We start from the raw sequence: 23,038 nt of genomic DNA on the forward strand, positions 1-23,038 counted from the left end.
CCAAAACCGAGGTTCTTTCTCTTAGGATGGCTGTAGATATGCCACACAACAGTGACATTTCTATGCTATCATTTTAAAAAAAAAAATATTTACATTTGCTTTTCTTATACAAAAATATACTATTAGCATATAAAATGTTGATGTCCTCATTTATAATATATTTTTATATTATTATTTAATTATAATTTATTATTTATATAATTTTTAAAGTATGTTACATGAAAGTAAAAAATTCAACATATATAAAAATTATAATTAAATGAGAGTGTAAGATTGTATAACCTGTATTTCTATTGATAGTAAGATATTTCATTTGAATATTTTTTTTATTTGATTGAGATTTATTAAAAATAATATAATTTTATCAATTTTATATTATATTTAATGATTTTTTCTTGTAATGATATTGTAATTTTTAATAAATTTTAATCTAATAAAAAATATATTTAAAAAAGTATGTTACATATAATATATCATTTTTATGGATATGAATGAATGTAAACATTGTACATTCCTTCGATATATATATATATAATATTGATATTGTACCTCAATAATAATAATAATAACTTTTATTATAGGTAATTTTTATATGTAAGAATATATAAAGAATAATTAGTTTATACGGTCATAGTATAAAAAAAATATTATTATTTAATCATAAACTATTATATAATATGTCTTTTTATATTAATAACAAGAATATTAAATTCATATATAAATGATAATTGTTGTGCATGAGTATATTTTATAATTAAGTCATATAAAAAGTGTTAGGCTTTTTATTTTTTATTGTTTTTTATGTGAATAGTTAGAATTTTAACATCATTCAAAATTTTGTCTAGTAGATATTTAATCTTTTGAGTGTATAATACTTTGGTATTATATTTGTTATTGAAACATAAAATAAAGCTTTGAATACAAATTGAAAATAGGAAGACTCTTGCTGAGTGCACTATACACGTTCAGCGTAATACAATCATCCAACACACAAAACTCACTTAGTGCAAAAAAATTGTATGAAAACATTTGATATGTGAAGACACACTTAACACAAGTCACGCGCTAAGTGCGTGACCACCGACATACTTGTTGAGCGTCATAGTCGCGCTTAACACGAGATCGCATAAAATCAAGAGGGAAGAAAAAGGAAAAAAACACACAAATACACAGAATATCCACGAAATTATGGCTTCTCATACAAAGCAAAAACTAGGATTTATGCAGGAACAAGAGAAATCAATCATTATGAGTCATTTTTTTCCCATCTCCATTTTTCTTCCCTCCCAATCAACCCCTTATAATTGTAAAGTCTCTCAAGACAATGAGAGGCTAAACCTCCATTATTGAGTGCTTAGCAACCAAACGCTTGTGACGTAATTATTTCTACTATCTATTTAATATTATTTTTATTTTTCATTGTCTCTTTTTTGTATTTAATTTGATTGATTATGATTTTATCACCCATATTCATGGTATGTTTTAGGATTTAAGGATTGAGAAATGTTTATCTTTTAAGAACTAAGAAAGAGTATCTAAATGATTCATCTCTAAGAATAGAATGATATTGTTTAATTTTATTGATTATGATTTTAATATTATTTTTATTTTTCATTGTCTCTTTTTTGTGCTTAATTTTATTGATTATGATTTTATCACCCATATTCATGGTATGTTTTAGGATTTAAGGACTGAGAAATGTTTATCTTTTAAGAACTAAGAAAGAGTATCTAAATGATTCATCTCTAAGAATAGATTGATATTGTTTAGCCTGTTATATGCATCTATGCTAATAATGCAATTTAACTAGTTTGTTTTCTTAAGAAATTAGGATTGTTTTTGTTCCCTTGCATGTTTTAGATAATTAATTTAATTTTATGTCTTTTTTTACTAATTATAATTATTTAAATTAATTCATCAATTGCATGTTAATTTGATATACACCAAAGTCATGTGAACTCAATACTCGGACTTTCATTTTACTTTACTACTTAAAACAATTTGATGTAATTGTCAATAAGTTAACAATAAATAATAGTTATTTAGGATTTTGTAAGATTATTAAATTTCGTTTTATGACTATTGTTTAAACAATCAGTGTGTTTTTAAATTGTTCATATTAGATCAAACTAGTTTGCGTTTTATTACAATTTATATTATATATAATATTTGAAATAAAAATATTTGCTTGATTTAAAGTATATTTTTTACGAATTCTCCTATACATTTTCTACTTTTTTTTATAAAGAAAATATTAAATGGAAAAATTTATTATATAAAAGAAACAAAAATTAATAAGAAAATATAGTAAGAGAATTTAAAACTGTTATTATAATTATTATTATATCTCTACAGCTATATATAAGTTTGTGTGATTCGTGCATTTTATGACCAATAAGTATATTACATTTAATTTGATCTATAGTGTTGAGAAGGAAATAAGGAGGGGAAGAAAACATTAAAATATAGGAAGACAAAGTGGAAGCTTTTTATAGGAAGAGTTGGCGGTCGCTCTGACTTTGCCCAAGATTAGAAAGCATTGCTTTAGGATAGAGATAGAGATAGAAATTTGTATCTGAAGCAAATACGCAATAAAAGCATGGGTATAATTAAGAGATATTTTTGGGTCAATTAATTTAGGATATACATAGAGACAGATCACAGTAAACAATAAACTAGTAGACAGTAATATCAAGATTGATTACATATAGTCAAATATATATGGATATAAGGGTAATAAGAATGTAAACGAATTATACATGTGTATAAAATATGATAAGATGATGTATAATTGGCTGTTGATAATATTTAGTGTATGATTGTAGGGAAGCAAGACGGAAGAAGAGGGGACACGGTGACCCCATCATCGCCCATAATGGGGTGAGTTTTCGAAAAACATTGCAGTAGCAAAAAGAAAGATGAACATGGTTGGTCTTTTAGAGTGAACAATGTTTTTTATGCACCAGTTCAAATTTCCTTTCAAAACCCGTAGTAAAACACTGTAAGTAAACTTACATTATACTTTAAACCAAAACTTACATTGTGTTTACCCCGGATTCCCAACAGAGAGTATAAATGTATAATCATCCAGCTTAACTTAACCGAAAGACTACTAGCTTATTCATTAATATTCAACAATTTATATTACCTATTTCTCCATTACGTTATTTATTATGAGTACATTTTATACTTCTCTCTTTTCTTCTATTGTAAAATTTATTATACAAATTACATTCCCCTTAACAAAAGAAGGTAGCTCTTTAAATTAAGACGAATGATCAAATATAGTGGCCTCTATTTCTGTGATGATAAATTGTCTGAATCACGACTCACATGCATTTTCCCGCTATCCAATCCTGGCGTGTTTCTTTCTTGCTTTATCTCTATTTTTTCTATCTCTATCTATGTTTTTAAAGCATTTCAGAACGACCCTTTTCTTTTCTTTTGACTCCTTCTATATGGCCTCTTCGCGCCATGTACATATCCCCTTCCATAATTACTTTCATTTTATTTTATCTCTTTTTATATAGCATTCTCAGTTTTCCTTATTCCTTTAAAAGATTGTTGAAGATAATTTAAAGCAAAAATTTTAAAAAATTACAAACATTTTGCAAAAAATATGCTTTTAACACAAACACCCATATAAGTCTAACAAAATATTAACATGCATGAATTATTTTTTGAGAAAGAACTTGTAAATGAAAAATCGTAGTACTCATCTGATTTTTAACTTTTATTTATGACTTTTCTAACCACGATCGACTAATTTTTTCTAATTTTTTTTCCACATAAAATGTGCCATTACCTTAAAAGTTGTTTTAAATTTATTTTTGAGATAAATACATGGGCACATAAATTGTTTTACTTTGAAATAAGTTTAATAAAAAAAACATAAAATAGGAATACTCTTGAAGTGAAATTGCAAGTACCCAAATGTGAACTATCTTATCAAATTCCTTGGGGGTTTATGTGGCAAAAATGTAAGGAAAAAAATGCTTGAGAACAGGAATTTATTTTCTATTTAAATTTTAAAATTAATTTTTTTAACAAGTAAAATAATTAAATTGACTAATAATAGGTGATTTAAATAAAAAAAATTTAAAAATGTAATTGTGATTTCAGATATTTTAATTATATATGGACTTATATCATATAAACGAATTATATTTTACTCTTACAGACAAATGTGCATCATTTGAACTTATAAATGAGCTTATATCACATAAATAAAACATAAACATATTTTTGGTCCTTAAAATTTTTCAAATTTTGTATTTGGTACTTCATAATTTTATATTTCATCTTTATCGTTACATTAGTTGATAGGAGAAAGGATGATAATAAATCATTATCTCGAGGAAATTAGTGATAATTTATCTTCACAACATTGGAGATGAAAGTGGCAGGATAGATTAAATAAGGTAGGAGATAAAAGAATTCAAATTAGGCAAGAGATAAAGAAATTTTAGTTTGTATACAAGTTAAAAGAGATATTAATAATTTAAAATAGTAAAACTATTATATTTCCAAGAATTCGGAGAAAATCTTTATGAAATCGGAGATGAAAGACACTATTTAATTTGAATGGTAAAATATGTAAAAATATTTTAATTGGGAGATAAGGAGAAAGAACAGAATTTTTATATAAAAAGAATAATATTTGCATTAGAGAAATGTGTAGTTCATCTTTACTGCATAATAAAAAAGATAAAAAAAATATAATTTAATTGAAATTGAATAGTTAATTCTAATTTACAACTATTATGAATGAATATAAAGTAAAGTATAATAAAGTGAATTTTAAACTATTAAAATGACTAAAATATAACATTAATAATTTAATCATAAATATTGTTTTAAAGCATAGGGAGAAGGAGAAAGAAAAAATTCAAAGAATTATTAACTCGGCGGTGTAAGATTTTGTTATATATATATATATGAATAAAAATAATTTATTTAAAAAATAAATTTGTGTTTAATTTTTATTGTATTTTAAATTTTATTAGAGTAATGATAACCATCAACTGTAATATATGATTCAAAGAAGAAGAAAAAGAGAGAAAAGGGCAAAAACTTAAGAAAGAAAATAATTGATCTTGTCGTGTAATTAAACACATGCTTTTTTTAAACTTAGTGTGAGATCACCGGATTTGCTACAGCGGCATCACCGTGCGTGCGATGTGTATGTAACTCGATGGACACGTACTCAATATTTTAATGTTTTGGCTAAGCAAATTTTGACACCTGTCAAAAGGATCTCAGAATGCCATGCCGCAATCTTTTTCAATTGCCTCAATGACTCTCTGTATATATAAAAGTTTTTGTTTTATTTGTAATTAATAAAATGCATGCTACTTTTGACTTAATTATATCATATTAAAATATAAAAATCATGCGATTAATTAATTATAAAACATTGAATAATAATATTTTTGTATTTTAATGAATAATATAGTTTTTTCATTTCTTATTAGATTTAAATTTAATGTCTTTGAAAATTTTAAAAACATTAATAATTAAAAATAATCTTGTATAGTAATATAAATTATTCATCATATATTTAAAATATTCATTATTTTTTTAAAATTTTAGTTATTCACAATAAACGTGTATCAAGTAATACTATATATTTTCTTTCAAAAAATAAGTAATACTATATTTAAGAATCATTTCTATTATTACTATGTGAAAGCTTGGTTTTTTCTTTTTAAAAATTGAGCAGTGTTCTCACTCCTCAGTATAATTTTTAGTAATTTTTATTGATTAATATTTATATTAAAAATAATGTAATTTTAAATGGAGCTTATTGAATAAAAACAATTCCAATCAACAATAAAAGTTGTGTTCCAAAAGTATAATTTTAAATTAAAATTGTATTATTAAAAGTTTTCTTAAAAAGAAATTCGGGTTGATTTATACATGATAGAGAGAGGGCAAAGAGAAAACGTTTGAAACCATTGCTAAGGTATGGCCACCAGTGGGCATTCATATATCATTACTACGGCCATGGACCTAGGACAATAAATTTACCCTTTATTGCAATTAAATAAATGCCATATGCCAAAATAAATTACGGAACCATGTTTTATGGAACTTGTATGGTTTCTGGAAGCATGCGTAAGAAATTAAATGAAAATTACAACTGTATTTGCAAATTAAATATAATACTTTTAATTCATTATTTATCTTCAAGTAAAAATTCATTTTAATTTCACTTACAGTAAAAGCAAGTCTACTTGACCACCAAATGCGTAATTTAACTGGTTTTCAACTTGACGAAAGATATCAAATTTAAAAGCTTTATCACTAATAATACATATAGAATCTCTAAGTTACTTGGATGATAGATATATTTTTTTTAAAAAAAATATTTCTGCTATTCCTTTTTAATTGTCAAATTTTTGAATGATTATTGTTTCTATTAATTTGTCATCTTCAAAGTTTAAGATAATATGGTTTACTCTTATGTTAAAAGTTAAATTATTTGATTCTTTATGTTTTAGAAGTTTTAATTTAGTTTTTTATATTTTTAAAATGAATTAAAATGATCATTTTGAAATTTTGAAATAGTGATGGATTTTAATTTTGGAATGTGATTTTAAATCTTTTTTTGCCTCATCTGAGACGTAAAAATTATTCTATTAGATTCATTTGTATGCAATTTATAGAACCCAACTGCTATTTGAATTAAAAAACAATAAATATAATAAAATTGAATGAAAATAAATCCAATCAACAATCAAAATTAAATAATCTAGTATTAAATTATCCTCATTTTGTCCAAGAAACTCATTTTCATGAAAAATATCTTGTCATTAAATTTGTTCGCTAATTCATTAACTTTTAGTAGTGTAATGTGTCGAACTTATAAAATTAAAATATTTCATAATGAAGATTTTAAAAAATTAATGTACATGGTAATAAGTGAATATGAATAAACAAAAGACTTGGGTCAGGAAATCAACAGCGGCCAGCGGGCACCAAAATAGGTTGTCCGTTTGTCTTTTTCTTCTGATTTCACATAAAACAGTACATAATAGTTTAAATGATTGCAAATTTTTTACATATGTCTGGTTTTAAGAATTAATTTCAAATGATTTTATCTGTATCTTAGCCATTCCTATCCCTTTATTTAGTTATTTGTGTGTGTATATAATATATGCGCGCATGAGTGTTAGATATATGAATTGTTTTTCAAATGTTTTAATAGCCTAATTCGCTTATCATCACTTTGCCTTTCAATTCATGTAATCTTTGAATTATTAGATTTATGTGAATATGAATTATTATGGCATCAAATTGCACGTGTTGAGGCACACCATCTATACCATTATTGGATAAACTGAAGGATGTTTTTCATTATTAATTAGATGCGTGACGTGAGTTTTCATCTATAGCTAATAACATTATTGTCTAATCAAAATTACGTGAAAGGCTTCTCCTTCTCCACCTAAAGATATTCCTCAATTGTGTAAACAATAATTCCTCTCCGCTAAGAAACAAGCAAACCAATGACAAGAAAGACATCAAACAAGTGAAGAGAATACAACAGAAAAACTCAATATGTACTGACAGGATCATGCTGGAACTGGAACTTATTGGCCATGCTTCTCAAGGTGCAATAGTAAGGTGGACAAAAATATGAATTAATATAACCATTTTAAACAAAGTCTACAATTATTTTATATATTTGTGTGCAGTGTGTTTGTATATAAGTTAGGCTTAACCAAACTCACAATCAATGTGAATCTAACACTCACCTTGCTTTTTCTGTTTATACATTGAAAAGTGTAAAGCTTATATTTAAAACATATATAGATCAAAGGGTATTTCCAAACACACCTAAATTTTGGACTTTCTCACTAAACTGGGTACATTTTTTGAAAACAAATTACCAAAAAACTGTAAGAAAAATGTACATGACAGGGATTATTTTGTGTCAGCTCATTTATCGTTTAGCAGAAGAAGTCATCTTAAGTGGTGTTTTCACGTATTAGTTATTTTTTACTTTTTACATCAACTATACATTTACAGTACAAGATAAATGGGCATCAAAAAATAACTCGTGACATTTAAATTATTCTCATACCATACCTTTTAAGTGAATTGTTTTTTGTTTTCACCTATTTTGGTAAAAAAAAAAAGTCTAGCTTTAATTAGTAAGGAGGAGAGAAATCAAATCAATAAGAACATTAAGAGAAGTTATTGATAAGAGATATCATGTTACTGTTATCTTTAAAAATTTAATTGTCTGCATGCAGCCAGTAGCATTCCCTTCCCGCGAAAAAATATCTGCATCGATCTCACACACTATTCAATCACGCTTAAACAGCTCAGTGAGCTCACCACGAGGCTGAAGAAGAACAAACAAAACAATTCATCCAGATACCTGCTTCCTCCTTTTGCAGATCGAATTCCCATATTTTCACCAAAGCTTCATTTGTCATTACTCATTAGGTAGCATCTGATATATCATATTAAAAATCAAATCAAATCTATCTGACTAACAAAAATTAACTCAAAAAGGGGATGATTGTCTAAATTTTATAAAGAAAAATATTAACGTGAGATCTTTTAGCACCTATCCGTGGCTGCTTAGGTTTGAATGTTTACAAATTAAAGGGAAAATAAAAATAAAATTCTAAACTTTTTTTTCTTTTTTACAAATCACAGGTATCTTATACTGAAAACAATATTATTTAAGTCAAATAACGTCATTATTAGACAGCAAAACTCTCACTGGTCAAATTAGAACGTACAAAACATATCTTGATTGATAAACATATCTTCTTGTTTGATAAAAAAATGTATTTATATTGAATGATTTTTACATCATTTTGGTATAATGATGCACTGATGAGTAGAATCAGCAGATGAACAAAGACCGTGAATTTAGTTTTTTAAACAAATTTCCCTCTCATTTTTTTATAGAAGAGAGAAAAATTACATAGATCACGCCATATTTTTCAACGAAACATAAAATATAGCTTAATCATCTTGTTTTTCTTTGTACCTAACCTTTCTTCTATACATTTCTTAATCCACATACAATTTGGAAGCCAGTCGGATCAGCCCGAGAACCGGATACTTGGTAATTTATTTATCTTATAAGTTCAATTTCGTACCTTTAATTTATTGTAAGTTCTAAAAAAAATAAAGAGAGAACCCTCCTCATAAGGGACCTTGTACCGTGTCTAAACTTTAACCACAGTGGGAACAAATAATTCCGTGTGACAAGTTTTTTTATTTTTGTCTATTGTTGGATGAAATTTGCATGGTATACTCTTTCAATGGGGAGAGAATGATGGAATAAAAAGTGAAACTCACACCATATAATAAAAATATAAAATACACGTCAATTTCACCTTACATAAATAGTATATATATATATATATATATATATATATATATATATATATATATTGCAAATAAAAAGTCAAAAATTGCATATATTTAGCATTTTTTTATATTATTAACAACATTACTTATGCATGATGAAGTTAACTAAATTATAAAATAAATTATCTTCATCAAAGTTTTTGGAATTTGAGTTTGGCAAATCTAAATGTTAATATAGAAATGAATCAAATTACAATGATTGAACCTGACAAAACTTTATCAATATTGTCAGAAGTTTGAATCTCAGAGACACGGTTATGATAAGGGATTTTACTTGACTACTACCCCTGATGTGTGAAGGTTAATTTCACAGTTTTGTTTGAGAATTTACGTTAAAAACAAAAATATTACTATGATAGAATAAAATGATTATTATAAGTGGAAATTAGAGACAAAAGAAGGCAACTGCATGCCATCATTAATTAACTAAACAAAACTTTTTAGGCAAATCACCTTTCAGTTGTGTTATATATGAGTAACTCGGCATGCATTTAATGATGACATAAATGTCACTTGGACAAGGCCAAGGGGTGAGGAGAGTGATAAAAATTGAGATTAAGATAGCAGTGTTGATATTTGTCACATTAGTGTATAAGATGATATGGATTGATCGCAATTATAAAATAAGTGAAGCAGGATTAGGCGAGAAACATGGTGGCTCTCTCCCGAAAGGACACTTTGACCCCGGGCCATGCGGACACTTGTCTCAAATTGATAACAAAAAAAAATGTGTCTTATAATAGTGACTCAACTACAGCACCAATCACCAATCACCAATCCTTAGTGCAAGCCAAGCAAAGCTCAATGCACGTTCACATTGCACATGTGAGAGCAAAAAGACAAAAGAGATGGTTAATAGAGATCAAGTAGGTGGTGAAAAACAATTTTGAATTTGCTAAAAATGTGGGCAGCAGACAGGCAAGTCCTCAAAACACGGATATAAGAGTTAAAAATGCTTTTACATTAAGCAATCAGAATGCAGAAAGGAATATAAATAAAAATAAAAATCCTAAAAAAACAAACACAAAAAGGTTACATAGTGCTCAAGTTACTTGTCTAAGGAATAAAGAAAGAGTAAAGGGTGTTTTAGATTGGCAGAGAGTTCGGCGGGAGTGGGAGTGTGCTCGCATTTGAGGCTTGAAATATGTAGTAAAAAAGAGTTTTACTAACATACAGATTTTGTAATAATAATTGTGGACTTAAAAAAATACCCACTAACATACAGATTTTGTAACATAAAGTAAGCAATGGATGCAGCTGGCTACTAAAAGCCAATATCTTTTTAATTCAAGGCCGAATACTTTGCCAAAACAGTCCAACTTTGTTGTACAAAGCCATTGCAGAGTGTAGTTTGGGGTCAGAGAAACGAATCATTCCTCACGTTCGCTGCTATATCTTAATTTGTATTTTAATATATACCATTACTATTATTATTACTTCATGATCATTTCTTCCTCTTCATTGTATCCTAGTCTCCAAATTCTCTTCAATTTTAGTTCTGTTGCTTCAATTATTCTTCTTGCATTCTCGATTTGGAGAAAGGTCCTCTGTCTGATTCTGCATGATTTGAGACATAAGTGTGGGTCCAACTAAGGGATTCACAATACGTGTGGTTGATTATGATTCTATTACAAAATAAGAGCCATCACAAGTGTATCAAGACGGAGAGGGTTGTTAGCTAGCTACCCCATTTTTTTAAGCCAACAAAATATTTTCTTTTTGGCGTTTTTCTAATTTTATTATATAATGTATTATACATATACTCGGATTCAGCACGAGCATTATCCGTATTTAGACAATACTAAAAAAAACTAAAAGCAATAATTAAGGAGGTAGAGTGAAAACGGTGCATCCACATGGTCATGAGGGTCAAACATAGAAGATGATATTGCACGTGGCGTCTTGAGAGGTATACTGTCTATGGAAAAAAATGATCCACCATCACAGCACGTGACTTGACAACAAGAGCTCTGTTTCCACGTGCCATTTTCAGGCACAATATGAAGAGGGCGGTGGAATTTGTGCTGGAGTGAAGCACACGTGATGTTAGTGACATTTTCATCTGCCACTTCCACTTTCTAGTTTATATATCCTTCTATAATAATGATTTACATTTACAAGTTCTGCAGTTTCTAACTTTCTTTGAATTCTCAGCTTAATATTCTACTTTATTACTTTTCTCCTTGATATAGTGCCTTTGAAAATCACAGATACCACTCCACCAAGGATCCAAGGATCAGTGTCCTGTGCATTCTGTGTTTAATCTTATTTCATACACTTCAAAAGTATATTCATGAAATGAGTTGAAATATTTACGTCTCACGAGTATGACCTTAAGTAATACGTATCTATGTTTTCATACCAATGTGAATGTTTCAAAGCTTAGCTAAAAGGCTAAACACATCCTATCCTATACTGAGAACCGTAGTTGTGTAAGAAAGGCCCAATACTCGGCCCATATAACTTCTCACTCTAGACTCTAATGAACTGTTTTGTTCAAAAGCGGGAAGGAGAAAAGAGAGATTTTAATGGAGGGAAGGAGAAAAGGGGAAGAATTTTAATTACACATTATGTTTGATTGATAAGAGAGTTGAGAGATTATAATTGAGGAGAGGAAAGGAAATCGTTTTCTCGTTTTGTTTACAAGAAAAGAAAACGGGGTTTTAAATATAATTTTTTGAAAACAAATAAAAATATTTTAATAATTTCAACTGAAATATTTTAAATTTCTTTTCCTTCCCCTCAAATCCTTCCAATATTTGAGGGGAACAAAATTTAAATAAGAGATTTTGCTCCTATATTTTCCTCCCCTCCTAAAATTTGAATAAACAAGTGCAGTTTAATAAAATTTCTCTTCTTCCCTCCTTGTCTATTTCCCTTTACCAAACATTATGTAAAGCATCCTTGCTCATTATATGTAGGTATGAGTGCCGAATATAGTAACGATAACCCATTGAAATTGGTTCATCAATAAGACAAAAACGCTTTGCATAACGGATACATATCATATCATGTTAAATATATTTTGTTACATATTACCGGTTCATACTCTTAATATGAGATGGAAAAACAAGACCACCAAAATCTAGCAGAACATTGTTTTGCTTGTGCATGTAACATCACTAGAATGGATACGCAGAGTTAGCATACTCTAACAAAAAACTGTACTTATCCAACAAGTTATCAACCATTGATGATTGACTTATTGTGATCACCTATGGTTTCATAAACGGCACCTTCATCAATAAGATTTTTAATAGCCAGCCTGCAGAGTTGGAATTCAATAAGAGTCAACAAAATTTGGATAGTATGTTAAAGAGAAGGAGAATAGAGAAAAACATTAGCTTTTCCAAAGAAATTCCAAGATGCTGGCAATAAGGTCACGATGGACTCACTCATTCCTTGAGCTGAAACATCAATATCAGAATGTTAAGTTATGAATACCAAACTATTCAACACATCTAAAAAATAAATAAGTACAAACTTTATTATAACTAAGCTGGTGAAATGGTTTTTTACAACTCCCTCTCCAATGTTATTCTTTGGTCTCTCTTTTATAAGACTAAAATTCATGCAATTTACTCTTTCTCACTAGTGCTTTCAATGACATTTTTTGTGTTTATCTAAGCCACCTTATCGATTTTCTATGATATCTTATCTGATGCCACAACAATATCTCCGCATACTGTCATACAAAATCATTTTGTATCTTGTCCTTTTTTGTGGTAAGCAATCTATTTTAACATTTTCATTTTGCTACTTCCACCTTTTTCTCTCATTGACCCTTTTAAGCCCAACATTTACTACTATAGAGTATACCTAACTGAAAATTAGATTATATCAATAGTTGATTATATGTATAATCGATTACTGTTATAATCGAACATAATCAAAATCAGTTTTTGTTTGCTAAGTTTGCTGAAAAGTGGTTTGAAGATAATTAATTTTGTTGGACTCAAGAAAAAATAAGCATTTAAGCTGGGATCCCCAAACATCCAGCATTTTATTTTAATAAAAGGGTGGGGAAAAACAGCTGAAATTGGAAAACAAAGGCTTTCTACTTTGAATTAGGTAGGTACATTGCGAACACAAATAACCCTCTATCTATTTTTCAAAACAGAGAAAATTAACATAGAACATCTGACATTATCGGATTTTTATTTTTGGCCATAACAAGAGAAAGTATATATAAGGGATACAAGGACGGATCCAGGAGTGTTTTAAAGGGGGAGCTGAATTTTTTTTATACAATTATTAAAATATCTAACATCTAACAAATAATTATTTAATATATAATAAGTTCAATAAAAATATTTATTATTAATTTTATGTATAAAACTAGAGACTCAAAAATCTATTTTTCTAATATATTTTCCTTTATTGATTAGTATTTTTTAATTTTAATTTTTTTCTCATATATACACACATAAAGGGTCCCAAGGGAGGGAGGCAAGGCCCCTGCTTGCCCCCCTTGGATCCGTCCCTGTAAGCATACATTATCCAGCCCCAGTTGAAACTCATGGATACCAACAAAAGATATGCGCCACAAAACTTGCTTATTCACATTGTAGGCTCAAAATGGCCGTTTACCAACTTGAGCCACGTATAATCACTAGAAAGTAGAAACAGACCGTTCCTTAACATGCATTTTCAATCTGTATAGATTAGTAAAAAAAAAAATAGGCTAAATTATTATTTTGGTCCCTCTACTTTTTTTTTAATTTGATCAACTTGTTACTTCTATTATTAAAATGTTCATTATGGTTCTCTAATTACCAAAATATATGCAACATGGTCCTTTCCATTTGTTCTCACTGAGGACGTTAACCTAATCCAATGAAATGGAAAGGAACACATTGCATATATTTTGACAATTAGAGGACCATATTGAACATTTCAGTGTTTGGGTTTCCGTTTGAAATCCAAAAAACGTCCACACATTCTCATACACAATGAAGGAACTCTTGCGTATCATCTAGACAACTTCCGTTTCAGTTGATATCAACTGTGTACCAAACACACAGTCACACAATAATAGAGACCAAGCTGAACAAATTAAAAAATAAAAGAATCAAAGAATGATTTAGCTTTTAAAAAATTTGTGTACAACCATACTCCATATAATTGAACTACTAGAAAATTCTTTATTCCATTTCTACAGCAAACGATGCAAAAGTTTTGCAATATTCAAGAAAGGTATTTGTGGACAAGAATCCATATAATAAAATAACATGGATCAACCAATATTCAGGAAAAACAAAGGCACCAAGAATGCAGTTAGTTACATGTTCAACAAGAGACAAATAGACAACATTAAATAAAATAACTTAAAAAAATACCTGTTTGTGGGATGATGCAAAAAATCTAAGACCATGGCTTCAACAGTAACACCCTTCTGACCATTGATATGTTGATCAGAGAACTGAAAATAACATGTAACAAACCAAGGAGGACATCAAATAAAAATGAAGCAAAAACAGAGTATGGTTCACTTTCTTACCTGATTTGTTGGCGGAACAGCTTGTGCTTGATAAACTATTGTGGGAGGAATTGGTGAGGAATGCTGCTGATTAGGGACACTAGACTGAAGATGTTACCACATGAAACATTAGAATACACACATACGTATGGTACAGACTTATTAAAATTCATAACCATATATGTGCATCATATCACATCAAATCATTCAAACACAGTTTACAGTTTTTAATACCCTTAATCTGGAATTGTAGAGATGCACATATATGCAATCGCTGAAATGACTAGCAATCTCATTAAAGTCAGTCACAGGCCTGAAAATGAAACAACGGGATGAGGTGAAATATTGAACTGTATGAAAGAAATAGGTCTGCTCCGCCGTTCACTAATCACTGGGACAAGAACATAACTAGCCTTGGTAATAGTTGTGACAATGATAGACATCCAATACAATTTAAAATATTGAACAGCTAAAATAATAATTAAAAAAAAAGCAAAAGGTATTTATATCATACCTAAAAGAGAAAACAGTTAAGGTCCTTTTACGCTGAAAATGTTTTAATTGTCCATGGAGCCTCGCATACATTCCGTCCCTAATAATGAGACTAAAATATTAGTATATAGTATATGAAATAAATTGCATAAAAAAAAATTTCACATTTGGCAACAAACAACAGTACAAAACATGAGCAAAATGATAAGTTGTGTGTGTATCTACTTATTTTTCCTGCAGAAAAATAAATAAAATGATCATATGTATGTACGTATCTTTTTATTTTATGAAAAAAAATAATTCAACAGTAACATGTATTCCAAAACAATTCATTTCCTTTCTGAATTAATCAAATAAAAACATAAAAACATATAGTATTTAGAAGAAGAATCTTTTAAAAAAACAGGGAAAGGGATTAAAACCATTATCAATCAAGTAAATCTAGTATTAAGGTTCTGTCTGAATAAACTTTTCAATAAACCCCTATAAGAGAATAAAATAAGAAAGTAAAATGAATTTACCTTCTTTTATAAGTTAAAATTAACTTTGTGTGCATTAAAATTTGTTTTTGAAAAAGTCAAATAAAAGATCTTTAATACATTAACTTATGCATAAGCTAATTTTAATTTAAGCAAGAAGCTTAGTTCATTTTACCTTCTTAATTTATTTTCCTATAAGTATTTATTGAGAATTTTATTCAAACTAGCCTAGATAAAATATGAAAATCTATGCAGGAAATGCAATATAGCATACAAGATAGCCTCTGCTTCATTTGTATCAACAGCTTCATGAAGCCTGCAAGTAAACAAGAAGTCATCAGACATCACTGCCAAAAGTAAATGGTATAAAAGAAAAAATTAAAAAAAAAATAATGCAGAAAAGATAAGAGAAAATTAACAATAATCACCATTTACTACACTCAATCCTTCCAGTACCATCATCAAGCACAAAAGTAACATCAGTAATTCGTCCAGTTTTGTTGGACACCCTTCCTACAAGAGTGACCTGGACTCAAATTGTTAGGACAAGCGAACCCACAAAACCCTACCCAAATTCACAAACCAAGATTCAAGGAGAACGCACATTGGTAACGTCCACACCATCAACAATCAAATTGATTCTATCATCGCTTGACTGCATCGTATATCTGCTTCACTGTCAGAGGAAGCAAGGACTGAGCGTCGCGATTCTACAAAAAAACAACAAAAAAATTAAATAGAACTTAAAACCACAAATTGATTCCATCTTATTTTCTCAAAACACTAGCAATTGAAAGAAGAGCAAAATAATGGGGGTTAATTAGTGTTGAATGTGGTTGTGATTATTATGAAAAGGAAAGAGAGAGAAAGGACCTTGGAAGGAACCAACGAAGAGTCGGGGCCCTGAGTGGTCTGAGAAGGCATGAATCCACCACCGGAGAAGGCTGCATTTCCGTCGAACTGGCTTGGACTCGAATACATCTTTCTTCACTTGCACAATCAAAATGCATACACAAATTTTTAATTTCATAATTTGGGGTGTGCTTACTGTAACTGAAACATAGATATACAAACAACACTCTTTCTAACTGTAATTTCCCGATCTTTAAGAGTGAGTCATTAAATTTTAGTTTTCCAGCCTAGTTGATTGTGAGATTTGCGTATGCAGGCATCATATATACTAAATGATACCTATATATGTGCCCAAATACAAGATACACTTTTTTTCCTGATTTTCTTCTAATCCTCTAATCTCCAAAGCAAATCACTTTGAAGAGCAAATACTCAATCACACAATCACCCAACAAATCAATAACATCCAGCAGTAACACAGAACTAACAGTTCAGTGCATAAACAGAAAAGGATATAACACAAACACAAAGGAATCAAAATCTAAGAACCAAACCCTAGGAAGGAGGAGAGACGAACCAGAGAGAAAAGATCGAGAATGCGAGAACGAGAAACAAACAAACGTGAGCGCGAGAACAATTTTCAAATGAACCGTGCTTAATAAACATTTGGGTCCATTCGGTAAAAAAATATATATATTTTGGTTCTTAAACATATCACAATTTATTTCTAAAGAATAAAAATTTCAATTATGTGTAAAAAGTGACTATTATTGTGAACTTTACAAATTATGAATTTATCCTAAAAACATACAATTAATAACTTTGTTTACTGCACGAATTTAGTTTATTTTAATAGTTAATTTTTACAAGTTACTTCAAATAACTTACAAAAATAAGCTATTTGAAGTTATTTTGGAAAATAAGTTAGTAACTTATACTTCCTCTGTTTTCTTTTATATTTTTTTTTGTTCTTTTTAATAAGTAAATTTTGATTACTTTTACTTTATTTAATGAAATTATGTTTAAAATATATTTCATTAAATAAAAAATTTATGTTTTATATCAAGTTTCAATTAATAGTCGTTTAGGAAAGAGAGTGTTTTTTAATTAAAAATAATATGATTTAAAGAAATTAACTATTTTCGTATGAATTTAGTTTTTTTTTCTTATAAAGGAGAACGGAGGAAAAGTAAGTTACTAACTTTTTATTTTCAATTTTATCTTCGCAAAATTATTTTAAATTATTTTTTATCCTTTTATTTAGTTTTAAAATAATTTTACTTGTTTTAACATTCTTTATACGATCATCAAATAACATACTTATTTTCTTAATTATTATTGAACTTGGAATTCTATTTTTTAAATGTTAAATTATTTATTTTAATAAATTAATATATTATTTATTTTTATTTTTACTTAAAATATTTTTTCACTGAACAAAAAATGATAATAGAATCAAATTATAAAGAAAATTATTTTTTATTTTAAATAATATTATTAATGCAAAATAAATGTTAGAAAATTAATTTTAAACCATATAAGTTTATTTTATTTTATTCTAATTTTTCAAAAAAGGAAAAATTTTATTTAAAACAAAATAATATGAATAAAATCACTAAATATTATTTTTATATAATACAAAATTATTGTCTTACTTTTAAAGAGTTATCAAAACTAAATTCAAATATTAAATATATATATTTTTGTCATTTAACATTTATGAGTTAATTTATTAGTTATTTTTATGAAAAAATTTCTATAAATCAGTTAACTTATAAGCTTCTAATTTTTCATCTTTTAACTTACGACTTATAATCTTTCAATTAGTTTATCAGTTAGTTTCACCAAAATAATTGATAATACTTTTGAGGATATTATAGGTTCTTTTTTTGACTAACTTATAAGTTAATTATTTGATACATAAATTTATTTTAATATTTTTTTTCATAGCTTACTTTAAATAACTTATTTTCATAAGTTATTTGAAAAATAATATAATGTGTTTGAGATAATCGAAAAAATTAGATTATTTTAATAATCGATTATGATCATGATCAGATTTGGATAGATTTGCTAAAAAAAAATAGTTTGAAAATGATTAATTTCATTTGGATGTAACAAAAAAATCAACTTTTACACATTAAAAAAAGTACAAAAATAGCTGAAGTAAAAAAAAAAAGCTGTTGAAAAACAATCATAAGCTACTTACACAAAAAGGGTGTGGTCATTGTGGATACTGGATAAACTACTTAATACAACTCATTGGACACCATCAGTGAAGCTTAATCGTAACAAAGAATTTTCCTGAAGTCGGTTTGAACAAAAAGTGGCCTTGTCTCTTAAGTCATTCCTAGAATACTTGAACTATCGGGCCATGCAAATTAAATCTTCCACTGTTAGGTTAACCGTTCCCAAATCATATTCATTAAGAAGTTATATAATAAAACTACAAGGCTATTAGGTATATGCATGGAAGATAATTAAAAATAACTAATTGTCAAAAGTCCTCTTCAATCTCACAATTATGAAATAGTAGCTAGCCGGTAGCAATTGCATTCGTTCAAATTCAATGAATGCAACCTTAGGTAATTGCCAAGTAATGGACTTTGCTTTCTTAGCAATTGAGAAAAAGTTATCGATGTTCCAATCAAAGCTGTGCCATGTACGTTGTGAAGATAAGTACGTAGATGGGCCTTAGTTGTCATATATCATATATTAATTAATTCAAGCAGAAATGCCTTGGCATACTGACACCTGTAACCCTAACATGTGCCTCACATATCACACAAGGCCAATTGGGTCATCTCAATGATCCCAAGCCCTTAATTCATAGAATATTAATTAATAAAATAATGCAGCAACCTATGTTGTCTGAGAAGCTAAGATGGGGGCCAAGTCTTACGGGTTTGGTCATGTCATGGCACATGCAATAGAGGCCGGCCAACTTTCATAACAATAATATTTTTATGTAAAAAAAAAAAAAATTAGGTTACTTTTGATTTGAAGGTCTCATCAGATAAACTTTGACTTCAATAAATACTTATAAAAATATTTATAAAGTATTTATTAAGAAAGTCCTCTCGACAGTATAAATCAAATCTAAATTTTTTAAGAATGAATTTATATCTTATCAATTATATCAACTTTTATTTGTTAATTAAAAATCGATTTTATCGCAGCCTTAGAAACAACGACATCGCATATCCATCTTGCTTTACTATTCGTTTCCTTGTCAATACAAAAAGACTTTGAGTCACTCAAACTAGAAGTAACAGGCCACGACCAATCAATCTAATTAACAAAAAAGTAGAGTGCATGTTTCCATGACTCTCTAATGGCCAAAACGGTATATATATAAACAATTGTACACCTCCATGCATCCTATATAAACACAACTTGGTCCAACATTCTTTAGTATTGGAAAAAGCTATGATGGATTTTGAGTATCAGAAGATGTCATCAACGAGCAAAATTCTCTCAAGGAGATCCTCAATGGAGTGCTCCTCTCGCATCTCTTATTATAGGAGCAGTGAAGGGGTTCCATTCAAATGGGAAATGCAACCTGGGATTGCAAAGGGACAACAACCAAGAGAAGTTCTTCCTCCACTGAGTCCTCCACCAGCACTTCTCAGCCTAGGGCTACCCAAGCCATGCATTCCAGACCCCAAACCTTCAACAAGGTCAAGGTTAAGGTTTTGGAAGAAAAGGGTAAAACGTGGAAAAAGCAAAAAGTCACCCTCATCGTCCCATGATTGTTTTCATGAAGATGATGTTATTGGTTTGGACATATTAGATTGCAGCTCTGATTCTGAGTCTAACTCTATGGCATCACCTCGTGGTTCTAGTTTCTCTTCTTGGTCGTCTATGTCGTCATTCATGAAAAGTCCTACTAATACTATCAGAGAGGTATGTGGAAGGCCTTCGACCTTAGGTTGCTTCCCCATGCATGTTAGCAGAGTTTTCGTTTCCATTGCAAGGCGTGATTGAAACAACACTAGTATGCAGTTATTACTTTTTACATTAGAGTGATATTCGCACACTCACATTATTTTTCATTTCTAAAAATTTAATCATCGTCTAATAGTAATTTATCTGATCAGAGCCTCTCTGCAAATTAAGTCTAACGCTGCGACTTCATCAACTGCTGTAAAGATATTAGTTCAACTAATGTAACAGTTTATTATTCTTTACATTATGACGTTCTTGTAAAAATTCGCGGATAAAAGGCTAACCTTTCTTAATATATATGTTTTTTCATAGCACAAACCTAGGATCCAACTCCTAACACGCGTACCTAACATAACAGTTACATATATGCGATGCTATCATGTCAAAATCATCTGTCAACCATGTGAAATCATGTTATACTTTAGCTGATTAGAGATATAGTGTGCTATCATGAAAAAGAAAAACGTAACATAACAGTTACATATATATCATGATGCTAAATACGAGCGGTTCTAAATCCAAGAGAGGATATTAATTTAGAAGTGTATGAATTATAGAAGCATGTCGATTCAAGAAATTCAATACCATAGGCCGCTATCCTTAGCTAAGCTGTCCACAAAATATTTTAATTAATCTAGTCCGGGGGATCCAGAAATAGCCATTAATTGTGCATGGGTATAAAGTACATCTTTAGGTGAAAACATGCTAACTTAATTTGACAGATCTTGATTTGATTTTATAAAACTAACATGGTTAGAATTGAATTTGTAATGAAATAATTTATATTTAAAAACTATCATCTCTTTATTTGAAAATCAATATCTGTAACATAATGTAATAAAAAAAATTAATACAAAGGCTCCATATTATATCTTTTTTAAAATGTGTTTTTAAGAATAATCTTAATCATAAGAAACTAGAGTCATACAATTATTATCTTCAGGGCAGTAAATACTTCCCAAATAACTGCTGGGAAACATTAATATTCCTTGGGGCCATATATTGTGAACCAATATGTATATACACTCATAAGATGAGGCATAAAACCTTTTAATTTCCACATTCCTATCCCCTGAACCAAAAAACAAAGGCTATCAGCTTATCACATCCATGATCAATGAGAAAGACAGTGTGTCTTGGTAAGCAATAGTTGGCCCAGTTAGTTGAAAGTATAACCTGAAAGCTGCAACCTATCAGCCTCATCATGACTCTTTACAAATAAGTAACTTGTTGGAGTTAATTAGTGCTTTCAGTGGCAGTCCATGCTCTACGATACGACGTATTTAAAGTATTTTGGGCCCACATGCCGGGCAAGGCAAGGCTGTCTGTTGAAATAAGTCCAATGACATTGGAAGCCCTTAGAATTAATAAACTCATGCGCGTATTGACAAAAACAAAAGGTAATAAAATCCTGCAGAAAAATATATGAAAACAGTTTATAAATTGCTCAGCTGTACGAAATTTCACATATCCACACAAACAAACAGCTGTCATTCATCGAAATCCATTAGAATAATAAAATTCAACGATAGAAGTCTTATTTCACCAGTAAGGTTAGTTACATACATAAACAATTAACATCAAGTTATTTGAGACCAAATCATTCTTCACGACTTCTTTCAATGTCCTTCCTAGTCTCCTTCTCACACTTTTCACCAGACTACAAGTCATACAATTTATTCTCTTCACCATTGTTTCTAGTTTCCTTTTTTTAGACATTCAAATAACCTTAACCCATTTTTTTGTTATCTCTTCAGGTGCAATTATTTCATATCTTACCATTCCTTTTTTTAGAAGCATATCTTATCATTCCTGTGTGGTAACACACATCCATTTTATCTTATTTATGCTAGTCACATTTTTCTCTTGTCTCTTGAGGGTGATTCGGTTGTGTTCAAATTGCTAAGAAATAAGAAATTTTCAATTTTTTTGTGTAGGACCTATACCTTTACCTCACTCCTTTAACTCATTATCATGAAATACACATAGGATGAGTTTGTTTAAACTTTAAAAAAATTAAAATAAGTGCTTTTTAAAAGAATATTTTTTATTAAGCGGATAAGACTGCTTATATTTTTTAATAAGTAATAGCAGTTTAAACACAAATCAGAAAAAACTTAAAACTGCTTATATTACTAAAAGAAACATTTTAAAAAAAAAAAATAAACTTAAACAAGTTCACCGGGATGGCGGGACTGTGAACTTCCTCTCCACAGTTTTTGTATAAAAAATAAATAAATAAATAAGGTGTATAGAATAGCTTATCTGCAACAACTCATACGGAGGTTTTTAACAGACCCAAATCGATTCCCGTTATCAACAAATACAAAATTCAATTTCCAAATAAAAATTACACCGCATTTAAAAGCTTTTAATGCTTTGGGGGGTT

General features: G+C 28.9%; 1 protein-coding gene and 1 pseudogene across 1 annotated transcript; one reads left to right on the forward strand and one right to left on the reverse strand.

Annotated features, from left to right (window-relative positions):
* Positions 1–12,358: 12,358 nt before the first annotated feature.
* Positions 12,359–17,366, reverse strand: LOC114393000 (annotated as a pseudogene).
* A 2,652-nt stretch (positions 17,367–20,018) lies between these two features.
* LOC114391801 lies at positions 20,019–20,891 on the forward strand. The gene has a single exon (XM_028352774.1). It carries the CDS (start codon positions 20,131–20,133, stop codon positions 20,686–20,688), a length of 558 nt encoding a protein of 185 aa, XP_028208575.1. The 5' UTR covers positions 20,019–20,130; the 3' UTR covers positions 20,689–20,891.
* Positions 20,892–23,038: the final 2,147 nt, after the last annotated feature.

The sequence above is a fragment of the Glycine soja genome, chromosome 17 (assembly GCF_004193775.1).
Source record: "Glycine soja cultivar W05 chromosome 17, ASM419377v2, whole genome shotgun sequence".
NCBI lineage: Eukaryota > Viridiplantae > Streptophyta > Magnoliopsida > Fabales > Fabaceae > Glycine > Glycine soja.